Source organism: Micropterus salmoides, unplaced genomic scaffold (genome assembly GCF_014851395.1).
Source record: "Micropterus salmoides isolate LMB-PRFRI ecotype aquatic unplaced genomic scaffold, ASM1485139v1 Ms_hic_scaffold_11, whole genome shotgun sequence".
In the NCBI taxonomy this organism is placed as follows: domain Eukaryota; kingdom Metazoa; phylum Chordata; class Actinopteri; order Centrarchiformes; family Centrarchidae; genus Micropterus; species Micropterus salmoides.
The window spans coordinates 6,491,194-6,511,514 of record NW_024040152.1 but is presented as its reverse complement, the minus strand read 5'-3'; the positions used below and the strand labels follow the sequence as shown (position 1 = coordinate 6,511,514).

General features: G+C 39.4%; 1 protein-coding gene across 2 annotated transcripts in view; it reads right to left on the bottom strand.

Annotated features, from left to right (window-relative positions):
• The window catches only part of LOC119897054 (thrombospondin type-1 domain-containing protein 7A), a 147,333-nt gene that overhangs the window by 45,689 nt on the left and 81,323 nt on the right, over positions 1 to 20,321 (bottom strand). For both annotated transcript variants that reach the window (XM_038710594.1, XM_038710595.1), the window contains exons 10-14: positions 11,960 to 12,075; positions 10,708 to 10,843; positions 8,684 to 8,787; positions 5,559 to 5,753; positions 3,255 to 3,521 (exon numbers count right to left, since the gene is read on the bottom strand). In XM_038710594.1, the coding sequence (XP_038566522.1) occupies positions 3,255 to 3,521; positions 5,559 to 5,753; positions 8,684 to 8,787; positions 10,708 to 10,843; positions 11,960 to 12,075 (818 nt within the window). The remainder of the gene's footprint in view (positions 1 to 3,254; positions 3,522 to 5,558; positions 5,754 to 8,683; positions 8,788 to 10,707; positions 10,844 to 11,959; positions 12,076 to 20,321) is intronic.

Genomic DNA, 20,321 nt, shown 5'->3' with positions numbered 1-20,321 from the left:
TTGCAACTTTAGAAACTCTGAATAAGATAACTCATTTATTGAGAACTGTTCAGAAAGGCACTGTAAATGATTCAGCGTTATCTTCCCTTATAATATTCACTTCCTCACACAGAGGAATGGGGCAATCTGAAAAAAGAGTAACACCACAACGCTTGGATCAACATGCACTTTTAAAGATAATCCCAATTTTTCCTGTTGATGTCTGTGGAATACAGAGATAACAGTGTCACCGTTCTCATAGCCGAGGGCATTGTGTCAGCTGCAGAGTCGTGGACGGACCATGTCTCCTCCTCTATCAAGACTAAAAGTGGTGATGTCTGAGATGGAGAAAATGGGACAGAAAATGAACGAGGGAGTGGCAGAGAGAATGGGGGGCCGGGGGGTGACTCAATGAGGGGGATAAAAGAGAGATTTAATGATATCTTTGAGATTCACATGTACTAACGCCAAGTCTCATGAATGTGTTTTTGTTTTTGTGTGCACCTCAAGGAACATTTCTTTTTTCCAAGCTCAATGATGCTTGAAGATGAATACACACACAAACATTCACATAGGTGTAAAAATATACAGAAGCTGACAAACACACACAAACACACAACCCCATCCTTACGATTTGCTCTCGTCACACCCACACTCAGATTAACTGACGCATATCTGAATCTCTGACTCACACAAGGAGACTAAAACCATGTTTATATATGCACAATACTGATGTATTCATTTGAACATCTCCTGCATTCTATTTCACAGCAATTTCACAACGAGTTTCTGAGCCCGGATTCTTTGCTTGAAGTATTTTGGATCTAAGATAAGACCTTACAACGAGGAGACAAATGATTCTGACAGGAGTGTGCCAGAAAAAGGCCTCCTTAGGTAAAAGTCAGTATTCAAAATGAGTTGCTGGCCTCCATGGGAGGGGCTTTCATATGTGCACAAATAAAATCCTTCGCTTCAGATGAATATTTAACAGAACCAAAAAGTTATTCTTGCATCTGCATTCTTGTGCTACAGTATATTTCTCACCTGGATCTAAGAAGTCAAGGCTGGAGAGGGGAACAATCTGATTTGCTACATAATGCTCTTCACCTCAAGACTTGTACTTCTGTGCTTCAGTGCAGATTTATGTCAGAAAAAAACAAAAAACAGCACGTGCGGGGTTTGGGAGTGGAGGGTTGTCAGAGGATACGGCTCTGTGCTCAGTAGCACCTCCAGTTGTCTTGCTAACACGATGGAGAGTGACACAGAGAGCCGCACCCACCTTCTACCAGTGTGGACCGTTAATATCTTTTATGGCAAATACATAAGAAATTTACTAAAACCAACATTATGACTCTCTGAATGGACAAACTTCATCACGTCAATCTATTTAATAAATTCAGTCATACAAGCTGCCACTTACCTCTTGAAAGTACAACAACAAATCTGGGTGCTGTGTGCGATTATATCAAACACAGTAAATGCTAAAGCTCCTTGAGAACCAAGCAGGGCTCATGAGTTGTGAAACTGGGCCTATTATCTAATAAGATTTTCTTTTTCAGTGAAAAAATGCCTGAATGGGTTTGTAAAAAATGAATGTCAAATAAAGATTACTCAGTATTAATCCATGATTTTCTGTTCACTGTTCTGAAACTGAGCCACTGAACTCCGTTTCTACAATCCTCCAGGAATTCACACTAGGTGTAGCATTCAGTGGTAGTACTTAGGGTTGGGTATCAGAACCAAAACCAGTACCCTTAAACTTCATTCGATACTTTGCATAAAATACCACCTGTTGAAGCCATGATTGGTATCCTATTATTATTGTTATTGTTGTTATGGACAAGCAAGGTTATCTATTTTATTTTTTTTCTTGTTTCAAATAATAGGTCACATAAAAGTATTGGGAAATTGTATCAGATCGCTCCTCATCCTAGTTAGGTCATCCTCACGGGTAGTATTACACAGGGAAAGACTACAGCATGCGAATGTTTTTATATTTGAATGAGAAAGGAGTGAAATAGTTTAGTGACCAAATAAGTTGTGGGAAATGAATTTAAGGTAATTTTTGATACGTGTGTTTAAAGTAATGAACAGAAAATAATTTTGTTAACTTTCGATCAAAAAAACTGAATTGAAAGGTCTCCGCGAGTCATTTTTCCTTTAGAGGTGAGTCGCAAACCTCTTCCGAGTCAAGTCAAGTATAAAACGAGTAAGGAGTCTGTTTAAACAAGTCACTTAACCACACTAAAGACTCACAAAAGAGAAGCTGTACATCTAGCCGATCAAACCAACTGCATCTGAAGCAGCTGCAGCGGCAGTCGGAGGCTCCGTGAGTAAAAACAGCCGATAGCTGCTGTGCCACAAAAACGTTTCATTGATGTGATAGAACGCGGCGATCTATCAATGCCAAGTGATGTGAATAGCAAATAAAAATGTACGGGGAAGCGTTAAATGATACCAGAAGATGACACCAACAGAAAGCCAAGCTTGAGGTGATAAACTTGCCTGAGACTGTCCGCAGCTGAAGGTAAGCGGCTGTTGACATCACGCATGGACTCCGCGCGTGCAGGTCGTTTTTTATACAGTTTATGGCGCAGGCACATAAGGAGAGAAAAAAAAAGCATGCTCTTCTCTTTATTTCTGTGTGTTGCTTGCGTGTTTGGCTGCAAAACCATACAAATAGTCGTTTTTTCAGCGATCTGGTTACAAAAAAGTATACAATGAAGTTTGACTTGAGACGTTTCGATTCTACTCGATACTGGGTTGATACCATAAAGGTATCGTGTAGCGATGCCCATCCCTAGTAGCAGTACTAGTGTGTGTGTGAGCATGTGTGTGTATGTGGAGGCGCTCCAACACAGAGGAGGGGAGAGGCTGCAAAGTGATAATAAATTGACGTTACACCAAAACGATGTGTTTAATTCTTTTTTACCCAAGTAAGGTGATAAATTTACCTGCACGACATTGCATTTACTTGCCTCATCAATCAGGCAGTCCTTTTTGTTGAGCCCCCTCTTTCTAACTCACACACATCGGTTACACAGATCACATACATCGACTTTGGAGTTGGCCTCAAACACAACCACACACGGTGAAGGGGAACTTTAAAGCTCCAGCTTCACTGTGCTTTCTTTGCTTCTGACCCTGTGCATGTGCTGGTGCACGCACAGGGTGCAATAAATGGCTAGATATTTTTGGAGGTATGTTTTTTTTTTTTTATTTGGACAGATGCTTTGATTAAACCTGACAGCCTCATAACATGCACATGTACTCACCATGACTGTTGCAGCGTAAGGTCTCCACCAGCCTGTTGTCCTGGTCGTAGCACACCATGGCCTGGTAGCGGTAGCCCTGTCCACACTCCTTGATGTCTCCCTGAACCTTCATACCCAGGATGCTTTCCACTCGGCCTCCCTCAGGCAAGATGCAGTCTGACCATTTCCCTACCGGCTGGGCGTTGTACTTGTCACAGGGGCAGTACTGGGTCTCACTCAAAGGGTACATTTGCGTGTTCTTGCACTTGTCTTTCTTCTTGCTCCTCCCTGAGGAGAGCAGAGAGACAGAGATGAGTAGAATAGCTTTGGGAAAAGTGACTCCACATGTGTGCTGGTGTTGGTAGATTTCTGTCACTGTTAGGCTGGAGTATTATAAGACTCAAGTGGCTTTGAGTCTTATAATACTCAAGGCTACTTTCAAGGCCTTGCTAATGTTGATAGTGTACTCACTGAATAAAGGCTGGATGACATAGCAGTTGCTGTCCCTCCATGCATGTATCCCACATGCATGGAGGGACAGCAACTCCTGATGATAGATTACGCTGGCAACATAGTTTCAAGCAGTGCTTTTTTACTAAAACAGCTTGATGGTTTTAATCCTCAGACATGTCAAGCATCGTTACTCACAAATCACTGTACAAAAAACTTTTTTCTTGTGGCCGTCTATCACTAGGACTCGTTTTCCACGCAAATAATGACCTATAACTTGACCTAACGTCCTACAGCAGCTCTACCTATGTGCTAATTTGACATTTTGCCAAGTTTATCATGCTTTCGGACCACAGGTGGTTGTTGCTAATTTCATAGCCTCTGTAAAGGTCATAGTGACCAACAGCCAGCAGAAAAATAAACATCAACATTATGATCCACCTTTACGACCCCTTTAAGGAAAGCGATTTTGTGTTGTCTTGGTATTGCTTTAAGATAAAGAAGAATAGATTCAGCCGCATACATGAAAACCAGTAAAAGGGACTGTGAGGGATTGGCCAACATTTAACTACTGCTGATAACCTTTCCCAAATATAACCGATGGATTTTGGATAAAACTACAAAATCCACACACAATCCACCCCTGATTTAAGTCTAAGAAGAATTAAACTGCCTCTTCAAAGAGTGTTTATATGCATTACATGACCTTTCTGCTCCTTTACACTTTGGTGACGGGTCAAAAGATTTCACATCAGGGGAAAATAAGAGCTTCTCCTCTTCCTCACAAGTTTGATGGGTAACTTGCAAGTTAATCCTTGCAGGCATTTGTGCTCAGTCAAAGTATGTCCACCAAAGTGCTTTTGCCACTGACAGGCTCAGATTATTATTATACGTGTCTGACAACGTTATGGAAAGGATCCCTACAGACATATGCCTTTTTTTAAAGAGTAAAATCATTTTGGTTAACCATAAAAAGTCGCTATATCACTTCAGTCACAGCCACCAGACTCCCTTGACAAAAATAGTAATTTTACCTCTATGGTCTACCGCTGTCTCAAACGGTTAGTTTGTAAACCCTTTAAAACACCGAAGCCACAAAATAACACCAACAAACTAACTGACCGAGGCAGCGGTAGACCAGCAACTCCCATGTTCTGCAAAGTAAAATTACTGTTTTCATCAACCAAGTCTGGATGGTTTGACAAAAAAGGATCTTACTATTTAAAAAAGTCTATCTCTGTAGGGATCCTTTCCATCATGTTGTCAGACACTTGTAATAACAATCTGAGCCCATCATTGGCAAAAACAAGCACTTTAGTGGACGTCCTTTGACGGAGTGCAATTTCCCGCCAGGATTACGTTGCAGCCCTGTTTAGCTGCTGCCAGCTGCCAACTCACTCAATACTGGACCAATTTCAAAAAAATGTCATCCAACTTAGTCTCATACACATCAAAACATGGGAAATTAAGGTCCAGGTTGAAAAATACCTAAGCTACCCTTTAAAGTTGACTTTTTCCCCCAGTAAACTCTTGTGGTGGTGGCTTAACGCATGGCACCACTCTTGTCATTTTGCTTTTATGACTGATGCACAGTGCAGCTCTCTGGGGACACGCTGATGAATAACAAAGGCTGAGGAGTTATTTCAGATTCGTTGCTTTAACCCCACTGGAGAAATTAGCTGCAAGAACTATCAGAATATGTTTATGACCTTGTGTTTCATTTTGCTGCTCGTCCACTGGAGCATTGCCCAACAACTTTACTCCCTAAATTGCCTGGTACCTCACAAACACTTAAACTACAGAGCAAATAAGCTTGTCAGAAAAGGGGTCAATACAGCAGCCCATTGTTTGTGCTGTGCCACGCTTTGTTCTCACCTATCAATGCTCTCTTTCTGGTGCGGACCCCCACACAGTCAGCTGTGCAGGACGAGAACTTGGACCAGTTGGTAAGCTGGCAGTCATCCTGGCAGGGGAGCTGACAGCGCTGAGTGATGGCAGGCATGGCCTTGGCGAATTTCAGACACTCGCTGATGTCCGCCTGCGTCCCGTCCAGCTGGCGACAGGACACAGCTGGAAGAATTAGAGGAAGATGGGTCAAAAAGGCTTCATTAGAATGTGTAGGAGGCCATAAAGTGTTTTATTGTTTCAACAGATTGCTAGCCAAAGCAGATGTTCAAAAGTACTAGAAAATGTTATATGGTAACAAAAGAAAACTACAGTGGTAGAAAATACATTCACTAAGTACTGAACATAATCTACTTCCTTCACTCCAACACAATTCAGAGGAACATAGGTCTACTATGTACACCACTAGAACTCTTTTGCAGCTTTAGTAACAAGGAACAATGCAGATTCTGATTTTTATAGACTCATAGGCTTATAAAATATGGTGAACAAGTTTATTTTATGACAATTTTTAGAAACAGCCTGGAGCCTATTTTAGAAATAAAGCAACGGTATATATGTACATATATAGTACATTTACTACTGACTGTTTTGACAGTTTAGGAAACTCTGAATTTGAAATTTGAATTAAAGGAATAGTTAAATGAGAAGATAGATACCGCTCCCATATCTGTACAGTATGAAGCTAAAGCTAGCAGCCAGGACAGAAGGTCCGAAGCTCACTAATATAGTAATCCAGCACATACAGTAACCCCCCATAAAACCGGAAATTGTTGTTTTTACATTTGTTATGTAGGGATTAAACAATACATAACATGTCAAGCCGTTTCCCCCTGCTTCCAGTCTTTATGCTATGCTAACTGATTGCTGTAACTGACTTTAACTGACAGATATATATAACAGTAATATCAATATCCTCACCTAAGTCTCAGTTCCTGCAATGGAGTATTATTATTTTATTCTCTGTGGTATTGCTATTTTTAAAGAGGTACTTCAGTAATTCTGTATTGCACTTAGTTGCACGTAGTTTTCTCAGACTAGATGAAGCTCATCCTCCTCCTCCTCCTCCACAGGCTGAATAGTACTCCCTGTGAATGGTAGAATTACTTTGATATGTAAAATCACTTGAATTAAGTATGATATCAGCAAGACATGGCAGCGTCACAGTTGGAACGTGACTGCCGGAGCTGATGGCAGCCGTTTTAGACAATGCTTATGATTCCACCAGATGTGCTGCAGTGCGTTTCAGAAGCGGCTCTCTGCTTTGCTTAGCGGAGAATATGCGGCTAGTCTATTTTTGACAGAGCAGATCGAACCAGGCAGGAAGTCAGACATAGAAACAGCATACAGAATCCGGTCTATAAAATAAACACCCTGTGCAGATTCCCGACCTTCAAGAATATATATACGCAACGAGAAACCATTTAACTGTGCAGCCTACTTAACCATGGTAGAAGCACAACATGACCACGAAAAACAGGCAGGCAAAACCGCCCCGCTTCTGAAACACTACGAGGAGGCCATGCAGAGGACGAAACAAAAACCGAGACGCAGACGCAACACTATTGAGCTGTGCCCGGTGGAATCCTAGCCTAATACTTCTTTCATAACATCAAACAGAGATTTACTGGGGGGCAACAAAAGAGTTAACAAAAAATAGATCAGAACTGTATAATTCAGATTAGATCTCATGAGGGGCTAAACAACAATTATAAGCAGAGCAGACACACATGCATCTCTACATCAGTTGGTTTAAAGCCCACAAGTCAATTTATGTTGGCTTGCGTCATCCTACTCTTTGTTCTTTCAATAAAGGGTATTACTTGTGTTGCTGCAATATTTCATTTTCTTGTGATTCAGACGTTCTGCAGGGCTGTACCTTCAGAGAGAAATCAATCTCTAAGCACATTTTTGCTGAACCCCCGTGGGCACTGCTATTGGTTCGGAAAGCCTCCGTCTGGTGGTGTGTGAGGTCAGGTCTTATCTTGTGAGAGAGAGAATTTGTGTGTGTACGTGTAGGTGTGTGTGTGTGTGTGCAAAAGAGAGAGGCACATGCTCTCAGTTGTTGTGTGTGTTTAACAGTGCTACTACAGTGTCTTTTTTCCCCTCTAAGAAAAGCCTCTGTCCAGGTAAACAACACAATACCCTGTCAGAAAACACAGATCAGAAAAGACAGTGTGTCTCATTTGGTTTAAGTCAGTGACAAAATGATTTCTGCCATTTAGTGTCAGAGGGGTGAAAACAAGTCCAGGAGGTTCTGGACATCTGGTGTCCCATGGAATCAAATCAGTGAAAAGCTGCACAGTAGGTAAGTAGGTCTAAAGTGGACCTTAAAGGATTTTTAGGAATAAATTGATTCTTCCATCCATTAATGTAAGCTAGTGAAGAAGAAACAGAAATATAAGCACTAATAATGGCCTTCTATAGAAGCTGGAACATAATGAAAATGATCATTCTGCGTGACCCCCTGAAATTGGATTTTTATGAAAGCCTCCCAGGACTACATGGTACATCCATCCACTGTAAAAAGGCAAGAGGGAATACGCTTTTAAAGAGGGAGAGCCACAACTCATTTAAAGTACTTTTCACTTATGCGTGAAGCTTATGCGGGGGGCTGGGTTGCTGTATGCTACAGGCAAGGTGCAGCATCTCCACCCAAATTTCAACAAGAGGCATTCGATTAAAATTGCATGACAAGAGCCTGAGGTGAGAAAAAGCCAGCAGTGAAACGATCCTAACTGTCAAACGCGTCTCAAGAGGAGCATGATGAGCTGTGAACACATTTCCTTCCCAAGCTTAGGAGAAAACAAAAAATAAAAATATAATAAAAACAACCAGAAAAAAAGAAATAAATAGTCTCCTGTTGATGTTTTTAAGAATGTCAGCCTCAGTCTGTGTCGCGTCTTGTAAGTGGAAGGATTTGATGTGTGCTGTAAGTAAATTGGCCTTTTCTCTAAACCTTGGCACATCCATCTGCTGCCTCGTGGCCATACTCCAGATGCACCGCAATGAGCAAAAATTTAATTTACTGTGATTAGGAATGGTTCAGTGGAGATGCAGAGGGAAATGGGAGATGAAGAGATTGGTTTCTATACCTCTTGTTTGAAGTCCTAGTCCACAGGTCTCCTGCGCACCGGGACGGTCCTGTCTGAGAAACCACGGTACCAGCTGGCACTTCCTCCATTTGTGGGTTTTCCACCTGGAATACATCGGGACAGTATAGCCATGTCAGTGTGTTCACGATTACAGTAACACTGCACTGCTGTGCCATGTAAGACAGTCAGTATGTAATGAAGTACTGTAGATAGGGCTGAGCTATTTGAGGTAAATACCTAATTGTGATTTTTCATTTTATATCAGAATCCGCTTTATTGCCAGGTATATGTTCACATACGAGGAATTTGACTCAGGATTGTACATTGCTCACGATGTGCTTACTTGTACAAAAATACCATAACACAATAATAAAATAATAATAAAATAAAATCAGACACAAACTACAGTATAGACAACACTAACATACACACTATGAACAAAACAATATTGACATATTGACAAATAGTGCAGTGATCAGAGTGCAAAGGATGCAAGAGTAAACTATTATTCTCATTATGTACATGTTGAAGGTGGATATGATATACATACATACAGGTACACATACATGTACACATGTACACAGTGTGATGGGGCATAGTGCAAAGGATGCTGGAAAAAATAAATAAGACCTATGACCTTATGACCTGAGGTAGGTGTATTGGTATACAGTATATACAATATGACATAGTATGAACAGCACTGACAAAGAGAAATATTATCTAAATATTTTCTATAAATTAAACAACCCTGTATTTGCAGTGTGTACAGTATTAAACACGATAATAGTACCAAAAATGATAACAACTGTCCTGCTTGTACAACAATAGATTGAGATAAAATCATGCAGTTGCTTGTTGAGAATCTCTCTTTTTGACCAGTCAGTCCTGGGCAGTATAGAAATACTCTTGTTACAAGTAAAAGTCCTGCATTCAACATTTTTACTTAAGTACAAAAGTATTAACATAAAAATATACTATATAGTATCATGTGTAGAATGGTTCATTTCAAAATAATATAAATTATAGATATTGTTGCAGCTGGTGGGGCTCATTTTAGTGATTTTAAATACTGCAGGGCAGCTTTGAATATATTTTGTATTAATAACCTAAATTTGCAAAGTAACTAAAGCTGTGGAGAGAAAAGTGCAATCTTTACCTCTGAAATGCAAGTGAAGTAAAAGTATAACGTTAAAGTAAGTCAGTCATAAAATGAAATGAACGTTACTCAAGTACTTCAAAACAGTAACTTACTTAAGTACAGATAATTGAATTTAGCTTACATTTGTATACTTGACATTACTCAGTAAATTTCAAATACAATCATCACATTCAAAAGTGGCGTCACAGTTTACGTTCTCGTGTTTACCAGTTACGGTAACAACAAGTGGAGTCACATCTACCCATCAATTGTTTCACTAGAGCTACAGTAGGTTTAAAATAAAATAGCTCCGGTCAAGCAGAGCCAATGAGTTAAATGATGCGGTAACCTAAAATTCAACATTCAAAGTATCTGTTTTTGTCATCAAACACCATATTACCACCACATTATTATAATATGAGTTAATAATTAAATAATTAAATTAGTTAGTAAGCCCATAACCCCTTATAGCTTTTAATGTTTATCACGCTGGTCAGCAAAGAGTTAATCAAAGTCAAGTGTGCATTTACAAATAAACACAATTAGTAGATAGCCTACTGTAAGAGATATGTGGAGAAAGTTAAACTACATAGGCTACTGTACAGTATGCAAGTGTACATGAAAGGTGTGTCTTCATTCATATTTATATCTTTTTACCAAAGTAAATAATTACAGAATAAGCAAATACTGTGATGGAAAAGATGAGCTTTGGGTTTGATTTGTGTAGGTCTTTAGTAAGTAAATTGTATATAGGTATAGATGGCTGTATTTGAAAAGATTGGAGCATATGGTCATCAATTTAAGTTGTAAAATACATGAAATGAGGCAGAATTTTGTTAAACTTTCATCTGGCATTAGCATTATCGGATCCCTGTTGTGCTTTTACCTAAATCCTGGACATATTTTGGGCACATCACAGTCCCTCTCCTCCTCCAGCACCTCTGGACAGTCCTGTCCTCCGTTGCATGGTAGCTGGATGATAAGACGTTTCCTTGATTGCTTTCTTTTCACAGCATTACCAGCTGAACAGACACAGACAATTATTGAATTAAAATAAGAAACGTCTGCATGGGAAAGTGATGAGAAACATGTCAAAGTGATACACCAGGCTGCTCTGTAAATAGTCCTTGAAGAATGGACTTGGAGACTAGTATTGCCAAATCTAATTGGACAGCTATCGTAAACAACACGCACATTTGATTACTTAGGATATCAAGCCAACAACGATAATGTAGAAAAATCTCATTAGACCTGGGAATAGACTCAGAATAAATTTATGGTATTTACATGTGTGGAAATGCCCTCAAGTAGTTCATTAAGATGAAATGAACCTATGGACAGTCCTGAACCCTGCTTTAAACATTTGTACATGGGTGGTATATAATTCTCTGCACAAGGTGAAGATATCAACAACATCAAATTAAAATGCACAGCTGTCGGTACAGCATGTTCGGATTGAAGAGATTTATGCCTCCGTGTCACACGAAGAGGTCATCAAAATATGGACGATAATGATTTTCAGTCGTAAATCAATTTAATGTATTTGCCACTGCTCAACAGCTTGGGCAAAGACTGCCTGACAAAGGTGACCTCATCTGAACAATGTTTTTCTTTCACAGCATGAAAATAACAACACCGCAACGCACTTGCTGACACTTGTAGCCACGGGCGAGTCGGCTTGCCAGGCACACTGAAAGAGGTCGGCCCAAAGGTTGTCTTACATGCCAATCTGTCAAATTAATTATGTGTAACGAGATGTGAGTGCATGTGTTTATGTGGTTGTTAATGTGTCTGGCTCTGTGCAGAGGGTCCCACCTCTGTAGTTTTTTCCACAGTCAATTTAAACTTGCTTCTGTGTATACTTCTAGATCGGAGTCACAGCAATACACGTTTAATTGATTATTATTGTAGTTCAAGATAAATGTAAACTGAAACTACAATACCAAATATTGTGTTGGAATAATAAACACAATTTTCTAAATTAAGTACTGTAAAACTACCAAAGCTAGACTGAAAACCACATTAAATTAAACAAATCTGAAAAACAACTGCCCGGCAAAGTTTAATAACCAGGATTTCTTTTCATTGATCTGTATGAGGCAGTATTACTTCAGCCAGGTCATTTCTTCCCACTTCACCTGCGTCACAAGTATCAGGACATGAAGTCCAGTTGCTGAAAGGGGTCATGATACAGTCTTTCTTGCAGGGCAGCTGACATGGTCGCACCGTGCTGGGTCGTGGGCCGTCTGGACACCTAGGCGACAAAAACACACAGCAGGGCTTTAGAATAACACAGCTGGGAACTCACCAAAACACAACAGGAAGTGGTCTGAAACCTCAAAGGCCAAAAAAAAGAGGACATAATTATGTTGATATACAGCAGTAGATTGTTGCTAGATTGTGGATTTCTGGGACACACTGAGAGAGCGCCCTCAGAAAACACAGTTAATATGAGTAAATCTAACCCATAGTAAAAACCTGTTATCTGCTTCTTTTTTTTTTTTAAATCACACAGTGCTGAGCAAAAACACTGGTTACACCTCCCAGATTCTTTGGCCTCTAAGAAATGTCTAAGAAACAGATAAAACCTAAATACATGGTTTGAATTTCACAAAAGATGCAAGAGAGACATGATGTGTGATTTCTGGTTACTGAACTGTACACTTTTTGGAGTTCTGGTAAAGCTTGAACTGAAAAATGGATGGTTTACCCGAACTGTCAACCAGGCCCCACTGACTTCCATGTATATATATACTGACAGTCAGGATTCAACTGATATTTATAATGGTTACTGCTAGAAATATAAACCATGCTTGTAGGGGTTTGGCACACCAACCCTCTGGGTATTGCTTGAATATAGAATGTAATTATTCTAGGCACAATCTAGGGCAATAAAAAATGATGAAAACATTTGTAATCACATCCAGTTTATGACTGATGTATGCCATCTGGCTGACAGTACTTGAAAGATATGAAGAGATGTTTTACAGTCTTTCTCTGCTGAAGAAACTGTAACACAGAGAGCTCCTTAAGGCTAAAGCCAGCAGACTAGCAGACCAGCCTCAGGAGAGAAACAACCTTGTTTTAACTGAATTCTGCTATCAGTGAATGATAATCCTTTTTATGGCATGAAATACAGGGTCAAGCCGAGGTTTGTCGAACAAAGGTTATGGTTAATCTTTAGTCATTAAAGCACCTAAGGTCCCCTGTGCATACTACCGGGCCATGATAAATAGGCCGAGGTAGACCTGCTGGAAGACATCTTGTAATCGGATCTCTACATCACTGCGTCCCCGGTCTCGCAGCATGATGTTGCCGCTCTGTTTCCTCATCCTATGGCTGACACACTGATCATCTGGGTCAGGTTTAATGTTGCTAAGATCGAGTGTTTTCCTCTGGGCGTTCCATACTCGTTAGCACAGTGTTATCAGGGAAGCGATAGGGAGCCTCACAGGCAAAATGTAATAATGTAACAGCGACACAAGGAGAGATTTATTTTTAATACCAATGGACAGAGCTAAATCCCTCTCAAGCGGAACAAATCCTCCGGTGTCTTCTTCCAAGTGAATGGTCCCCAGGAAAAAAAAAACAGCTGCCGGATGCAGCATGGGGAGGATACATTTACATTTTCAGCATTCAGCTGATGCTCACGTCCGTAAAGAAGTGAGTGAACAGGTGTCTAGCTCGAGGACACTTCAACAATGCAAGGTCCACCCATGAACCTGAGACTGCAGAATAATCTCTCTACTAGACCCCAGTGCTAACCAGGATTCTATCAACGGATATATAAACATATTTTAACTGAGTAAAATCTGCAGAGATCAAGAAGCTCTTTATCAGGGGAAACCTGGCACAGAATGCAGTGTGAAAACAAAAATAAACAGCATACAGAAATCTGCAAGATCTAAATACAACCAAAGTCTATATAGAACAGATGGAAAAGCAATTTAATATATAAGCAATCCAATAAGCAGGAGGCTGGTATCAAACCTGCAGGTACATGAAACAATTTATTTAAGTCTCAGCAAAACAAAATAAACACAACTTTTCATTTTGGTTTATCAAGTTCATTCTTTAATAGTCTGAATTCATATTATTTTTTCTCAAAAGACTTTGCATGGGGGCAGCACGGTGGTGCAGTGGTTAGCACTGCCGCCTCACAGCAAGAAGGTTGTGGCCCTGCGACCCTGTACGCAGGATAAGTGGTTAACAATGCATGGACTTTGCTTGGAGTTCGACAAAGAGAGAATTGAGCACATTAACTAACTCTCCAAATCAGACTGTTGTGCAGTTTTATTGCCTACTTGTAGGATCAAATCCATCCCAAATTCAGATGCAAATACACCCTAAACACAACACTATTGTAGTTGAAGATTCTGGAACATTAAAATTTCATATTAAACAACGGTAGTGTGGAAGGTCTTGAGTTTGTTATCTATGCAATTCATCCCTTAAATCTCTGTTTAAATATGCATAAAATCATTAGCATTTCTTAAACATTTCTCCTGCAAAGTTTTCATTTTCTTTACTAGTTTTTTTTTTTTTTTCAGTTTAAATGCAGCATGACTTATTAATGTTTCTAAAAGGAATACATATGTTGTAATTATTTTCTTTATTGATTCTGTACTCCCTGACAAATTCACCTCAGACATATAAACATCTCTCCATGTCATGAGGGATCAGCGCACAGAGGCAGTGCTATGAGATGTTTTCACTCCAAGAACCCAAGAACTCTTTGACAAAGAGGGGATTTAAACCCTTGGCTTTGTTGTACTCCCTCTGCTACTTAAAAGTGGTAGTTGTCTGAGGATGAGCTACAATTTACCACTTGTGTAAGATCTTGACAACAATATTCCTATTTAGATAAAACACTACAGCTTGACTTTTGCCTTTGGTCCAGGCTGAACACGCTCTGAATACCAAACTAAACCCTAGAGGACTAAAAGACCCATTTCTTAAGTGAAGATTGCCTGCCTTTAAGATTTCACCTTTCCAGTGTTCACTCTCGCATGCACACAAACACAAGCAAATATTCAGGTGAGACTGTCCTCACCAGAAAAACAACAGCACTAATTGTTGGTTTGAATCCCTAAAATAACCTGTGGTCAAACAATGTCCTGTCGATGGGGGCGTCAGATCAGAAAACTCTCATATAGGGGATTTTGGAAGACAAAGTATCTTGTTGTTTCACTCGGTGAACTTTCTTCCTCAACTTGTGTTTCATTAAAGCTGTACTGTACAGAGGTAAACTCTGTTTCATTGTCAACTACTCGTCTTTGTAATTTTATGCCAGCTCTTTTTTTCAAAAGCTTTTTTGTGACTGTGAAACATGTTATAACCATGCTTGTGTGCTATATAAATACAGTTTTAATTACTTACCAAAGCGATGTAAATAAAATACACACATTTATGAATGAATTAGTTACTGTAGTTTTGTGATGATTTCATACTAAAGGGCTGTTGTTCATTGGTGTTCACTGGGTTTGGTCCTGGTCCTTTTAGTGTGGAGTTAGGGTTTAGGTTGGGCTGTACATGTTGCCCCCCTCTCTCTGTGTCAGTTTCCTTTGTCCTTTTTCCTTTGGGTGGGAAGGGTAAAGAAGCTTTTTGCTTCTTTTAATGTAAAATTCTTGCTTAGTTAATTGTAGCTTGAGGCTGCAAGGGTTGTCCAATAGCTTAACTGTGTTAGCTTCAATATGTGAAATATGTGTAATTTGTGGTTGTGATTTCAGATTTGCAGTATGTGCATTGTTGTATATATATATAGCATTTGAGTCCAAGACAGATTTCCCTACGGGGACAATAAAGTAGATCATATCAATAGTGCAGCTCTCACTCTTAATTTTGTTGTCTATAATCCCCTTTGTATCCAACCTGTGTTTTTTACATATAGGGCAATGAGTTGACTCATAGCAGGTTTCCCTCAACAGAGAGAACCATCCCTTTTGTTCCCCTTTCAGTCTAATTACATTGTAGGCCGAGTAATTATGGGTATTATCCAAATTTAGATGATTAGAATTCAATTACATTCCAGTTTTCAGAAAAAAAAACAGGCCATGTTTGTCGGTAGAACCTAATATCAGCCAGCATATTAACAGCACAATGCTTGGCAGGAAGACTCTGTGGGGGTGTGAAAGCTAGTTGTAACATTGTCATTTATGCATTTTTAATTTTGTATACATTTTGTTATTCCACTGTTCCTCCTTCATTTCTCCTGTTGTCATTCTGTCTCTAATATTGTCTTTGCTTGTCACATTGTTTTTGTTGTTTGTTTGAGGAAAAAATGTTTATTGGTATGTTATTCTAACTGCACAATTTCTATGATACGTTTTCTTATGTCTTAACAGTTCACTTGTGTGTTTTTCACTGTGGAAATGTACTACACAGAAATAAATAAAGCCATCCAGAAATGACATCCTGCTATAACTGACTTGCTGGTTCCAGTCAGTGTCACAATCTCATAATGATCTTTAAATGTCATGATTTGTAGTTGGCGAGGAAATACACAACATGACACTGGGAGCTTGTCCCAAAGCGCAACATTAAAACGAGCAGCCAGGCTAATGCTTATGTTTTGCTTGCTGTTATTAGCGCGTTGAGTAATTTGTTCAGTGAGAGGCTGTTTTCCGAAAAATGAGCAGATGGTTGAGCAGGATGAAGTAAGGAGATTCAAAGCAAAGAACTGTCAGTAGTTTTAAGAGATTGTACACACACATACACAAAAAAAAAACAAGGTCTGGTGGGAAAAGATAAGGCCTAATTAATTTCATTATCAAAATTACATACTACAAAACAAGAACATAATTTGTTTAATTTAGCATAAAACAGCTGCAGTTCTTTAAGGACCCTTTTAGTGGTGTCTTTGGCCTCTTTCTCGAGGGCTTTTAGCTATCTATCACAGTCAAATACAGGGCGTGTAAACAGCCTCCATTAGAAAACACGGCAGGGAGATGATTGACTGAGCTTAATACAGCTACTGTCGAACATCATAACCATGAATCATTCAGTTTCCTTTTCACAAATTCCACAGCATCAATGTGATTATACAAACACACATTTGGTACCATGCAGCACACAGACTGTCAGAATCAATAAGCAGGGCTTGTTGTTTTTTCCCCTCACACCACAACAGCTTTCTCGATAGGATGATAGCAGCCCAAGCCTGAGGCACTGACATATTTGTCGTTTCTATTGGGCTTTGACAGTCAGTGTTTATTGTGTGTGTGTGTGTGTGTTGTTTGCACGTGTGTGTGTGTGTGTGTGTGTGTGTGTTGTTTGCACGTGTGTGTGTGTGTGTGTGTGTGTGTGTGTGTTGTTTGCACATGTGTGTGTGTGTGTGTGTGTGTGTGTGTGTGACATGCACTCTGTGAGGTTCACTGCCTCAGGCTGAGGGAGGAAGACAGCTCAGATCCATCTGTGAATGAGACAGGGCACATCTGCATACTCAAGGTGCAGGCGGCCATGTTTGTTTGTTCTGCTGGGATCCCACGGGTGCACTGATCAAGAATACCTGCCAGTTGGATTGTGCCAGATGAAGACATGCAGAGCAAAATAAAAAAAAGAAAAAGAATACCCATACTAAGTCACTCCAGACTGCAGGCTAGGAAATTCTGGCTCTGAGCAACAGATGGCCAGGAAGCCAGGTGTTGCATCTTTATGCTCTTGCTTTGGTCAAGAAATGTCCAAAGAGCTTCAAAAACAAATAAAGCGTTTTTTTTAATCCTGGAGCCTGAGACAAATGCTGTTGTGGTCTGTCAAATCTACAGGGATAATACAAAGTACCAAACACTTTCATGAAAGAAGAACCATAACCTGATGAATGGTTGACTTACAGAATAGTGCTCATTGATTTTCTGTCGATCAACTAATCAAACATCTGGCCGATCGTTTAATCTTTGCTTTTTTTCTCTTGTCTCTTTCTTTTTCAAATATTTACTTTTATCAGTTTATCAGTTCATATTTGGCTTGGTGTCGGCCATTTTTAGGACTGTTCTGTATCTATTGTTGCTGTCTTTCAGTTAAAATATACTGTACATAAAAACTGAAAACCTATAAGATGTATTCATCAACCCATGTGTTTGTCACCAGGATAGCATCAGCTTCTTTTTTATCCTGGAACCTGAGACACATGCTGTCCTGGTCTGTCAAATTTACAGGATTAGACAAAATTAACACTACTAAAGACTAGAAATTTTACCAAATCTACGTTACCACTACACATCGGTTTTATGATGATGTGACACATGAGATGATTGAGGTTTTGACTTGATTAGGTTTGGGGAAAGATTATGGTTTGGGTTAAAGCACGTAATTAATTAAGGTTAGGGAAGGTTAAGGTCGTTTTTCTTGGGAGGACAGTCTCATTAAACTGGGTACCAATAAGGTTTATTTTTCAACCCTCTATATATTGTAAAACTCCATCATAGCTTTGTTGCTGTTAATCATTACAGATTGTGTTTGTTGCATGTTGTCATTTTATTTTCAAAACGGTTCGCTTTGACATAGTAAATAAAGTTTTATTTGTTTTTGTTTTTGTTTTTTTCAAGACCAATGCTTATGCATGATGAGTACTGATGATTTGGCCTCTTCCAGCTCTGTTAATTGTCTCATGTTGCTTTCAAAACTTGCTTATCAAAGTGTTGATTGCCAGACCTCTTTTATAGCTGACAAATGCGGCTAATTGGCAATCAACCTAATAGGACCCATCATGGTGGCAGTGTTTGTCTTTGCGAGTTGAAGAGTCAAAATCATTTCCCCATGAGGTGTTATTTTATGTTATGTGTGTGTTTGTGTGTGTGTCTCATAGTTCTGGGCAAAAACCAAAACTTTTTTGTGTTCACAGCTAAAATAAAAGAGCAATGTTCTACACCCTGAGAGCTTTTCTCTTTTGCTCTGCAATGACATGCTGGTTTGCCAGCCTTAAACTGGACCCCTGCCAGTGACAGTGGCCTGAGGAAAATCCACCTTGGACAACATCTTTGAAGGGTTACAACAGTCAGAGCACCTACAAAAAGCTATAATAATGGACACTGAGGCATAGGCTGGAGCTGTATACAGGCAGGGTTAGAATGAGGGAGGCTTCTTCAGCACCACGGACAGCACCACTGGTCCATGAGGGCAGGTGAAAAGAAGCCTCACAGTCTATAAAGAGACGCCTGTTTGACAGCACTCACAGTATCTGTCATAATATGCTTTTGCCTTCAGGTAGAAGACTGTTGCATTGTTGTGTTTATTTCTATTCACATTCTCTCAATTACAAGTTAAACAGAGCCTGTAAACAATATATGTCGAGGTCTTTCCTAGGAAAAATACCTGTGTGACCCAGGATTTTTAGCATGTGTGTTCCCTTGAGAGTTCACATACTGAATACTACAAGTATGACAGTATACAATGAGGAAAAGAGGCTTTCTAGTCTGACCTTAAAATGCTATTATTACGGTAGTGTCACTGAAGCTGCAGGTTTCCTTTCATGCTTTTCTCATTCTTTTCTTGCTACAGTTCAGGTGTTAAATATTGTTATAAAATGAGTTTGAAAGAAGTGGAATGCAAAATCAGTCAATGAAAACTACCCAAGAGGTTTAACAAGTGTCTGAAACCACAGAAAGAACACGCTGAAATGACTACATGTGCTGGATTTTCCTTCCCTGCTACGCCACATAGAATACCTATAGGTAGGCATTAAGATGGTCATACATTCCCCTATATCCACTCAAATAGATTAAACTGGTAATGTTGAAAGCATATGCTGAAAAACAGAGGATCAGATCTATAAAAGACAGTGTGCTTTAAAGTGAAATTGTTCTACTAAAAATGATCATATATACAAATAAGAATTATAATAAACACTGAGGCCACAGATGGGCATTAGTGTCCCTACCCAAAAACAACTTTTGAACGGATCTCACCCCAAAATATCACAAAGAGATCCCTTTTAAAATCAGTGTACGTGATGTGGGACAGAATCCACATTCCTTATTCTGTGCAAAAAGCATTCTAGTTTAGCTGAAGATAATATGAGACGTATGGGCATCTACGTATTGTTTTAAGATAGACCTGATGTACCAGATGAACCCATCCTTTAATGCTGCAGTTTTCACTTCAAATAAGTGGTTTCGAAAGTAGGGTTTTTTTTACAATCTGTCCAATAGTTTGACTATTTGTGTTGTTAGGTTTAATAGACTCTTTTTTTAAGTATGTTGCCATGTCATATCATGTCAGATATGTCACCTAAAAGAACAATACCCTATTAAATGGCACACAGGTTGAAAATGTCAAACAACTCCTGTCATGTATTTTAAGTCAAGTCTGTGACCTTCTTTACCCAAAACCCTTAAACTGACTCAGAAAGAACAATGACCACCTACTGAGTGGGTGAGCAGGTGCTTGATGGGAGTCCACTTTTGTAAAATATCTTCTTTTCACTCCTCATTACTGAAACTGTTAAATGTTGTTCTCTTGCCCTTATTAAAAATGATACTTGATTATATAAAGTTATTGACCAGC